The 10,676-nt window shown below is 34.9% G+C and overlaps 2 protein-coding genes across 4 annotated transcripts in view; one reads left to right on the forward strand and one right to left on the reverse strand.

Moving 5' to 3' along the window:
• Positions 1-10,422, forward strand: part of LOC120337589 (deleted in lung and esophageal cancer protein 1-like) — a 67,884-nt gene extending 57,462 nt beyond the window's left edge. The window contains exons 33-36 of the mRNA XM_039405425.2: positions 6,559-6,664; positions 7,370-7,585; positions 9,952-10,075; positions 10,197-10,422. Of these exons, the coding sequence (XP_039261359.2) occupies positions 6,559-6,664; positions 7,370-7,585; positions 9,952-10,075; positions 10,197-10,311 (561 nt within the window). The 3' untranslated portion in view covers positions 10,312-10,422. The remainder of the gene's footprint in view (positions 1-6,558; positions 6,665-7,369; positions 7,586-9,951; positions 10,076-10,196) is intronic.
• On the reverse strand, positions 332-5,314 carry LOC120337591 (uncharacterized). Of its 3 annotated transcripts, none has more exons than XM_039405427.2 (4): positions 4,520-5,314; positions 3,084-4,272; positions 2,460-2,775; positions 332-2,236 (listed from the first exon to the last, which is right to left on the reverse strand). In XM_039405427.2, the coding sequence occupies exons 1-4, from the start codon at positions 4,708-4,710 to the stop codon at positions 1,590-1,592; spliced, it is 2,343 nt and encodes a 780-aa protein (XP_039261361.2). In that variant the 5' UTR covers positions 4,711-5,314; the 3' UTR covers positions 332-1,589. The 3 variants fall into 3 exon arrangements, with proteins under 3 accessions (XP_039261361.2, XP_077972978.1, XP_077972977.1); XM_078116852.1 differs by having other exon boundaries at positions 3,084-4,096; positions 4,520-5,313; XM_078116851.1 differs by having other exon boundaries at positions 3,084-4,099; positions 4,520-5,313.
• Positions 10,423-10,676: the final 254 nt, after the last annotated feature.

Below are 10,676 nucleotides of genomic sequence, written 5' to 3' on the forward strand. Positions count from 1 at the left end.
AAACCACTAAATAATTTGTTTATTTAGCTCTCCACTAGCATAAGTATATACGTGGTGTATAATTTTTTACAAAACGAATAATACCGTCGTTTGAATCTGAGTCATTTACGCCACGATAAATTTGCAAACGTAAGATTCGACATGCGTTATCGGAAGCTCACGCCTGATACATATTTCCTAGGTGGAATTTTTTCTATGGTCATATTGTGAGTCTTGTGACTCAAAAATGTCTCGATGCATCGGAATAAAAATGTGAACACTCAGTTGTCCCTTCGCCATATTAAAACCTGTGCTATTTTTCTTGCATAACAGATGACAAGTAATCGAAATGAATCGAAGTTAAAATGAAATGCTTTATTATAAATAATGACTACTTGTGATGACTTAGAAATCAGCGCGGTCCAGCAACAAAGTGCAAATTTAGATTAAGCATCGGCACTAGTAAAAAATGAATCGCAATCAAACACACTTCCGCTTTCGTGACCTCATTTAATTGATACTTGAGCATTTAAAAAAATCTTATTTCACAAAATGCATGTTTCACGTTGAGTTTATGTCAGTTCATTAGTACAACTTCTTAGGAGAGGACTGATTCAAAGATTTATTTATGGAATGGTTTTCTAGACAGAACCTTTTTAGAGTTTAAGATAACAGCGGAGCCATAATATATGTAAATTGAACGCAACGATGGCTTCGCCCATGGGAAAGAGTCCCTTGGTGAATTTCGAGCAAATCATATTTTATATTCGTTTTTAATTCGAAATATAGGTTTGGCGAGAAGTATGGAATCCATTTTAACGGGTATTATTCACGTGCCGGATATCAGTCCGTGGCGGTGTTGCTATCTAGTTATTTGTTCTAGGTGTATGGTCTGAGGTGGCAGATGATGCCGTTGCCTATCAGGGATTACATGAACCCCTGTAAGGAACAGGGGTACACCAATGCTTACTAGTAGACACGCGATCATATGTCAGGGAGTTTGAAATGAGCAAAGCATGACAGAACTAGTCCACGCAAGGGCGCGGCGTATTAGTATTTTGTACTGATGAAATATTCGATCAAATAGGATGAAACTTTACTGACTAATTTTTTGTTTCTTTCGACAAAGAATGGCAATAGAAACAAAGATTTGATTTTTGTGATTACATTTATCTTAATCCTGGGCCCTGGCCTATAACACCAACAAAATAGTAACTGTGTTGGAACGCACAATAGATGGATTCAAAAATCGACCATAGCTGTTTTTCGTCGTCAAATATTACAGAAATAGGAGTATAGAAATAGTATAAAAATTTCAGAGTATATCAAAATATAGAAATATTATATCCGCGACCAATATAGAAATAGTATAGAAATTTCAGAGTAGACTATATCAAATATTTTCAATAAATTATTAATATTTTTAAATGTATTATTTCAATATCTGGATAGATATATGGATGATTATATTGTAGTCACGGATCAGATGTACTCCTTGGTTGCTTCGACGTAGAAAAACCCAACCGTGGTGCGATTCAGTATTGACGAATAATCTTCTTGAATAATCAAGCATATATTTGAATTCAACGAGCTTTTCTCCGGCTCTACACTTAAATATTCTCGTAACTATTTTCTTCTTCCAACATTACACTCATACCAGTTGAAACTCTTGACGACTTTATCGGAATAAGATAAAGGCTACTTGTCAATGGTGTACTCCTACGGATGTTTCCACTCTCATCAATTTCTGACCCTGAGTTGTTTATTTCTGATGCGTTTGTGTGTTCGTTGAACGACATGTATCCTTCGTCATGTGTGGGATTTCTCGTCGATTGTTGGAAATCAGGTTCTGGCCCAATAGGAACTTCATAGGGACCTTCGGGGCGTTCTCTGCTTGCAATGTTTCGCCTAAACATGGATGCTTTCAATCTCGCGAAAACGGACGAATTAACTGGCGGGGGAAGGGGTATGTCGCTCTCATTTCTTTTACGACTGACTACTGATGCATATGTGTGATCTAAGTAGTTTCCAACTGGATCTGAAAATTCTTTAGGCCGGTCCAGATTATCTGATGCACTTATGTTGTTTCTCGACTTATCTTTGGTTCGTCTTATTTTGCACCAACAAATCAGAGTAATTATTAAAATAGTGATTAACATAAATCCACCGACTCCTGCTCCAATATATACATAATACATGATCAGTTCATATTCCGATGGTATTGTTGACTCGGTGTTTGTGGCGAGTGTACTTGAGGCTAAAACCAATAATTTCCATTTTATTATTGCCGCATTTGCTAATTGAATTGGTGTATTCTTATTTATTATCGGGTTTCTGTTGCCATTTTGCTGAACATGGCACAAATATCCTGAGATCACAACAATTATCGCACTTTTTATCCGAAATTTGGTTTTACCCAACTCTGTGGAGCGAATGGCGTAGGAGTGTTTATATATATTAAACATGGACGTTGAACTTACCCGTGAAGTTAGTACTTGTGCTGGAAACCGATGAAGTATTTGCTGAGGCAATGTCAAAAGCAACTACTTTCTCAGCAGTCATCCCAGCGTATATTTTTGGCGTATCGCAAATAAAGCATAGAGTTGAGTCATTATAGAACTTTTTTCCGTAATCTGCCTTCGTCAAATTTTTTAGAATTGTTACATTTGTTTGATAGTAATGGTAGGCACACTCTAAATCGACGTGTTTGTGTTCCAAAATTTGTTGATAGTGTGTTTTCATATTGTTGCCACAATTCCATTGATTATGATCTGCTAATATGACCAACTGTTCAACCTGGACAATTAAAGAATGATGATGAACTTTTATTGCTCTCGATGAAAATTGGCGTGCTAATAAAATTGCAGAAAATCATTAGAAGGCATTTGATATGAGTGGTAGTCGTGGTATCAATGTGCTTCCCCAAAACATTGCATTTCCTCATTACGTTACGGCTTATCTGTGATTGGTAAAATTACTGGTTGTCTAGATCTAGACTTTAGAACATGACGATATGCAGAAAAACATAATCAAATTTTCAATCCTAGATATCGACGCCATGCCCATCTATAAGAGTCGATAATATACAAAAAATAAATACTCACTTGAATGGTAGAAAACATACCCACGCTCCTCAGTTTGTTATGAGTGAAATCAACTAGTCCCAGAGAGCGACAAAATTGAAAGAAATCTTTCGGAATGTACGTTATATTATTCCACGCAAGACTCAAATATTGGAGTTGTTCTAGATTCAGGTTCCCATTCAGTGATGAAATCTTGTTATGTGCGAGGTATAGTTCTACCAAGGAAGTGACGTTTCCAAGCGATGTTCCATTGAAATGTAGGATTTGATTTGATCGCATATCCAAGGTTTGTAGAGATTGGAGAGACGTGAAAAAAGAATCAGACCACTCATATATTCTGTTTTTCGACAAGTTCAAAAACATGAGGGAGGTTATCACATTAATACTTTTGTACCTAGAATTTGTTGGCAACGAAGACAAATCGCAATCTATTAGACTCAAATTCGTTAATTTATGTAATTTTTCCCACGTTGTCTCAAATATCACTGAAGAATTTTCAATGTACATCTGTTGACATCTGCATGACTCCGGAAACTTGTTGAATTCTTCAAATTTCATTATTGCGTTTTTCATATAAACTTTCAGGCCTGTATTGCATAAGCTAGAAATGTCGATGAGTTCGGAATTGTATACATTCACCAAGTACAACTCTTCGATCATTGTGTTTGTCAACAATATATTTGCACCAGACACGTAGCTAACGCTAAGTCGTGTCAAATTTGTCGGGAGCTTGCTCAGAAAAGATGCAGAGATTAGGGTATTACCATCTGTGTTTCCGGCCATTTCGAAATTTATAAGTGATTTCATGTTTGATAAGCTAAAATCGGGAAAAGTGAGAGGACATCCGGAATTTTGTTTACCGATTTTGAATTCGAGTAGATTTACATTTTTAATGTTATTAAATGTTCCAAGACAATTTCCAGTTAAATCAACACGTTTCAATGCGGAAAATCGCTGGATAAAATCCATACTATTCAAATTGTTGTTTCTGATGCTTAATCTTTCTAATGTGTTGTTAAATTTCGATAACGCTTCTTCTGGAAACAAATATATTTTATTGTCGTCTAAAATAAGTTTTCGCAAGGATGTTGTCATTTTGAAAGCACTTTTTGGAATTTCTTTAAGACTGTTGTTGCTGAGATCTATAATTTCTATGCTTGTAGTATCGAAAATCATCGAGCTTATCGTTTTCTCCGTGACCTGGTCGAGCCTTAAGATGATTTAATTTAATATTACGATTACTGAGAAACTTTAAGTTATTAAAGGTGATATTTTGGTAATAATTTTGTTATATATTTTCCACATCCATAAAACATTCAGGATTGTGAAACTATCCACTCTCAAAAATGCTGAATTGAGCACATAGATATCAATAACGCAATAAATTCACGCTTTGCTTGTTGAATCAATGACGTGACAATATTTTTCTTTGATTTAAAATAAATAAGTCGGCTTACCTGTTTCCACTCAAATTAATTTCCTTAGTTTCTGATTCTATTGATTCCGGTATTGTAGTGAGCCCCATATTTGAACAGTCCGATACCTCAGCTGCACATTTGCAGGCACATCTGTTTTTACAAGCACGACTTTGTTGTTTTGAAATCAGGCATAGCATGATGATACAAATAAAAAAATTTAACCAAAACATTTTGATTATTGGTTCGCTAAGAACTGGTTCTTTATAACGTGATATAGATTAGCTTCCAAGCAAGTAAACATTATGCAAGTGATATGATTCACTGTGCGTAATGATTTTTAACATTAAATCGTAATGTGATTCTTCGTCATCAGTAAGCCAACTTCCGTTTCAACGCATTATCATTCCAAGGCAAAACATCGTCTTATTTATCGCTAGTAGATTTATTTTAAAAAGTATGAATTTTTGAGAAATATGTTCCTTGCAGTCATTGCCATTGGTAAAGGATTTAAAATAATTGGCAAATAATAATAGTTTGTATTAAATACCGTAATGAAAACTGCGTAAAATGTGTATCTATTAACTGTATTTTATGGTCTAATTTACCGTTCTCAAAGGTGATGATTTGGTGATTCACTCTATTAACTTTTGACATCCCAATAAATATATATATATGAGAGAGTCAGAGAGCATACATTGATTTTCGTTCGATCGTGTATGGGTCATTCTTTGAGCTATCTGTTTCCAGTGCCGGATAAAATACGGCGTTTTATAATGTGCATAATATCAAAATGTAGTTTAGTTTAATCTCACATTTCGTCTTGCAATATTCAATATTGTCGGCTATATCAGACCTTCAGGCACATTTGAAACCCACGAAAACTTTTGAATGACTTGTATATATAATATTTATATTATACATTGTTAAGAATTTTAAAGAAGTTTTTATGTTAATTAATTTTAATGTATGTCTACTTCAAATCAAGGTTTCAAGAACCCGTCTAGAATAATAAGTTTGTATAGACTCCATAATCAACATAACAGACGATAAAATTGAATAAGAACTGATTATAAAATCAGGAGAACAAACAGAACCTTAAGTAAGGTTTAAAACGTATAGAATATGGGATGGAAGGTTTTGCAAAAATGAGTCTTCACTCACATAAAATTAATAGAATAACACACATACAATCACAGTGATATTATGAAGTAAGAAAAATGCGAGAAACTTAAGATAAATTATATAATGCAGTGGTCGGCAACCAACCGGGCCGCGGCCCATTGCCGGTCCGCGGAAAGAGTACTACCGGTCCGCAGAAAGGTGACACAAAAAACGTACAATGCCCTAATAGCATTGTTACCAGTATGTGAGGTCAGATTTTTAAAATTGACAACTACAAAAACGAAATATTGAAGTAGGACGAACGTAAGAAATACGTTATACCTTTGTTTTTGAATGTATTGATAACATAACTTTTCTAGCGCATATAATTTATTACATTAGATCAGTTCGTCTGAAATTTGTATAAAGGTGGTCCGCCAAAATTTTGGTTAGATGTTACCGGTCCGTCACTGAAAAAAGATTGCCGACCACCGATATAATGAACAAACAAAAAAAATAAAAATGATTTGCCACACCATATTAATTTTTTTATAACAGTTATCAAATTAAAAATCGATTCTGTAAACAAGAAAGAACAATAGAGAGAAAAATATTCATTCAAAGATATCGCCAAGTTGAATATAATTGGAGTCAAATGCCAAATTGCCCAACCAAAAGTTGCCAGAAAAAAGTTTATATTTAAAAACGTCATTTGTAGAACATTTTGAAGTGGCCAATAGGCGTTGAAGTCCACAAATAAGTTTAGTACAACGAATAGCATTTGTGGATGAAGGAGTTATAGAATGGGGAGATATATCAGTAAACCACACCCAGAAATTGGAAACTTACAACTGTACCTTATTCAACCAAAATCACAACAATAATCAATATAATTCTATACTACCCAATGGCAATTACCGCTGCATGCAGATGTGTTGTTTGTTTGCTGGTAATTTGAAATTATTTTCTGTTTCAAGGTCAAAATTGGATTCAAGTTATCATCCATCTTGTTAGAAGCCCTGGATTCTCTCAGAAATGAAGATATTGTTCCGGGAGTTGAACTGGAAAAAGATTCTGATACTGGTATGACTTGCAGCTAAAAATCTATGTAGACCTATTGGTACTCCCGTAGTGTGTGCAGAAGGTTAGGGTTAGGCCATAATTTTATTCGGATTTTTCTTATTTTAGTTCTATTACGAATTCGGGGACTGTCTGTGTTAGCCAAGTGAATATACCCCCAGTTCATAGTCTTCAGTCCCTTTAGACAATTTGATGTAAAGTAGGCGAACAAAATTAGTTACCTCCACATTGGTTCACACACTTCTGGAGCGCTGACCTGTTTATCTTATTTTTCTTGAGTACTTTTTGATTCAGTGTTTTTTAATATCATTTTCATATCATTTAATGTTTGATTCCTATCATCAAAGTTTAAGATAAAAGGAAGGCTTATACACTTAGACAGCGACAAAGCATTACCTGCCAATTTTAGTCTTTTAACTTTTGTACTCTTGCTAACGTTTCCGTACATGACAGAAAAGAAACTGAAAATAAAATGTTTTGGGTCGATAAAGAACGAAAAATTATTTACTAACTAGTCATACTTGAAGATGAACTACTGAGACGAACGATGAACTTGAGATTGAACTATTTTAAGAGGACACTTTCTATCAAAATATATCTCGTCACCATTCGTCTAAATTTTATCGTGCCAATAATGTTCGAGTGAGGTCGATCTGAGATTGCCAGACGTTTTAAAATATAATTCAATTTGACAAAAATCGTTTTCAGGATCAGAAAGCATGTTATTTAACGATGAATTGGAAATCAACTTTTCAAGCGGTGCTCGACAAGTTATGTCAGTTCGTTCCAGAGTATATATACCTTCATTAAAACTGTCTCACAAGGAGTTGAATTTTGGAACATGCTATGTTGGACAAGAAAAATGTATTCAAATTAAAATAGAGAATATCGGCCGGTCGGATTCAATTTGGAACACATTATTAGGTAACCTATTTGTTGCAACATAAAGTCGTTTACTGCATTTTTTTGTAATCGCTGGGACACTCAAATCAATGGTTATAAAATTGCGACACCTCGACTACATTTGTTAGTTGGTGGCCTGATGGGAAGCTGGCTTTCTGTGCGGACATACCGAATTTTTCGACTCATCGATTTTATTTTTAATTAGTTATCTGCGACCAAATCGATCCTATTTGCAAAATTGGCAAACTTTGTTTTGAAATACTGAAAATGTGGCATATATACTAAAATTCCCGAATCATGCACTAGCTTTCACGCCATGTATGCAGTATGTTCCCCAGCTTTTCTTTTCAGGGGGGGTGTTTCGAAATTTAGGGGGTGGTGAATAATTTGCTACTAGAGATAAAACTAGGCCATTTGTATTCTTAAAAAAATGGTATGTATTTAAGAAACGATATACATGAGGGGCCCCCAAGTTGATTGACGGCGAGCCAAAATCCACAGCAGAATAAAATTGTAGGGCCATAAAAGGGGAGCGAGGAAAAGTACGGGACTTCACGCCTGGAGTTCAGGGCGCGCTCAAGCGCCCTGAGAAAATTTTGAGAAATAGGCACCAAAATAGGCTCTAAGCTTGATTTTAGATACACCTAGCATCGCAGTTTGTTATGTAATGAAATCAATAATTATAATATTTAGCTGATAGAATTCCCGGGAAATAGAAAACAAGCACGGCTTTCAACCGTAAATATATACTACTACGTTTCAACAAGTAATTTGCAACTGATAGTGACTAATGAAGTTACTCGCTCATCTGACATTGTATGAATGGCTACTTATGGCTTGTTTTGTTACACATTTCACATTTTTTTTGGAACATGTTTGTTTGACTTTTGTATGAATTAAGCAATGAATTAAATTTTGAAATACGCGCGTCAACTGATAATGTTGTATTCCTTCAGAACTGAAATATTTTTTGGTAAGAAGACAAATCGCTGAAGTTTGATTCTTTTCAATAAAGAAATAAAAACGCTGTCATTCATATAAAAAACGTCTGTTTTCAGTGCCTAGTTTTCGTTTTGTGACATCTTTAAGCTTTCCTAATATACGGCTGATATCTAAAATACTGCAGTGTATAATCCTAATACCCATACGTATACATAAGATACCGGTATAATTCAATTGTTACGAAATAAACGTGCTCAAACTGTGATAATGATGTAACAATAGACGGTATCTAAAACTCAAAAGGTACCACATGAAGAGCTAAATTATTTCACTCAAGTTCGGCGGGCCATTTTAATTCGTCACGCCGGCCGTAATTGGCCCGCAGACTGCGGTTTAGAACCCCTCATCTACATTGCTAAATATGACATAGTCGTTATATTTGAATACAATTATACTTGAGTTAGGAATACAGTGTGGAATCGCACCTCAAAATTAGGGGGGTGTTCACCCCCTATAGGGGGGGATCACTGCATGTATGCAATATTCTACAATGTATGCTGTGATCAGAAATTAATAAAATAGCGCAGTCAGATTACTTAAAAGTTCCTTAAAACGAGCAACCGCAAAACAGAAACTCGACGGAAAATTGCAAACTCGTGCGAACTGATAACGAATAATTTTTCAATTGTTAATTATAAATTGAAGAAATTAGGGGAAAATAGGGGTAACAAGGTGTGCCCAAGATTGGGCATAAGTTTACGCTGCAGTCATCCAGCAAATAAATCAACGACAGGGTACACTAATATTAATTGACTGAATAAATGATATTTACAAGAAGCAATGAAGCTAGTGAGGTTTTCGTTTGTTTTTCTAGCTCAAGATGAGAAAGTTTTGAACAGGAATAACTCTAGACAAAATTTGCTGTTTATGACGGAGTGCCTATCAATTTCTTTGAGTAGTCCATTTCAAAGTAATGTGTTCGTATCAAGAAGTTGGCGATGTATTCATTTGCTGATGGTGACCTACATACTGCATTTGGTTTAGTGCAGTGCTTCTCAAACCCAAAGTCACGCCCCCTTTTTAAAATTTGCCAAGTCTCGCGCCCCACCTCAAAAATGAGCTAAAAATAAGCTACAATTAACAGATAGTTGGTCGGAAGTATGTTTTATTTCAAAAACACGCTGAAAATACGTGGATGGAACGTAAATAATGAAATAAATGATGATTTGGCATATAAATATCCAAAATAAGTCGGGAAAGATCAAACCTAACAAATATTATTATTTTCAATTAGCTTCACGCCCCATCAAAGAAATTTTCACCTTGTTCGTTTCCCGAATAATGTCGATTTGTGAAAATAACAATCGGGCTAAGGTCATTTCAGTAAAATTCTTTGTGGGTAACCAAGGAGATCTGAAGCATTGTTTTCGTTTGTTTATTTTTAGAAGTCGGAGGTAGGACTATCAACTCGAATTGCTTCCGAATGGAACCAAGTAACGGTTTTTTGGAAGGTCAACTCACACATCTTTCAAGGAATAAAATGATGCTTTCCATATATTTCGTGGCTAAGTATGATTTTTATTACATACTTACATGAAAAAAATTGAAGTGCACGACGGATTTTCTAATACATAATATTGCTGTACGTATATGTAAGTTTACATGTCCTAATTCTGCTCTCTGTATTTAGGTGCGATCAGGAATGCACTGGCGTTTTCATCCTTCGTGGCCTACTCGGGGAGTATATGCAACGAATTCTTGTCACAGGTGTAGGATCTTACGATGGGAAATATGATATTAGTTAATGACATGTCATGATTTTATTTCGAGATTTCAAATACTTCAATAGTCAAACAAATTTTATTTGTCGTTAATACTTTCCCAAAAATATATATTTTTATTATAAATTTGACCATTTTCAATGAAGCGTTTTGAACTTGTCAGATATCATCATACGGGAGGTACCAATCATAGGCCTATTCAGAAACTCGATGATGAAGTGGAGGAGCCAAGATATAACGCAGGGCATAACTATAGAGATAACTACCAAAATTAAGAGTAAAACCCCAAGAAGTGATTTTGTTTTTATCATTTTATTCGCGAAAAAATAGCCAGATCATTTATTTCTCCATCTACAATTACACAGTATAATTAAGGGTGGGCAAAAAAG

Source organism: Styela clava, chromosome 10, assembly GCF_964204865.1.
Source record: "Styela clava chromosome 10, kaStyClav1.hap1.2, whole genome shotgun sequence".
NCBI lineage: Eukaryota > Metazoa > Chordata > Ascidiacea > Stolidobranchia > Styelidae > Styela > Styela clava.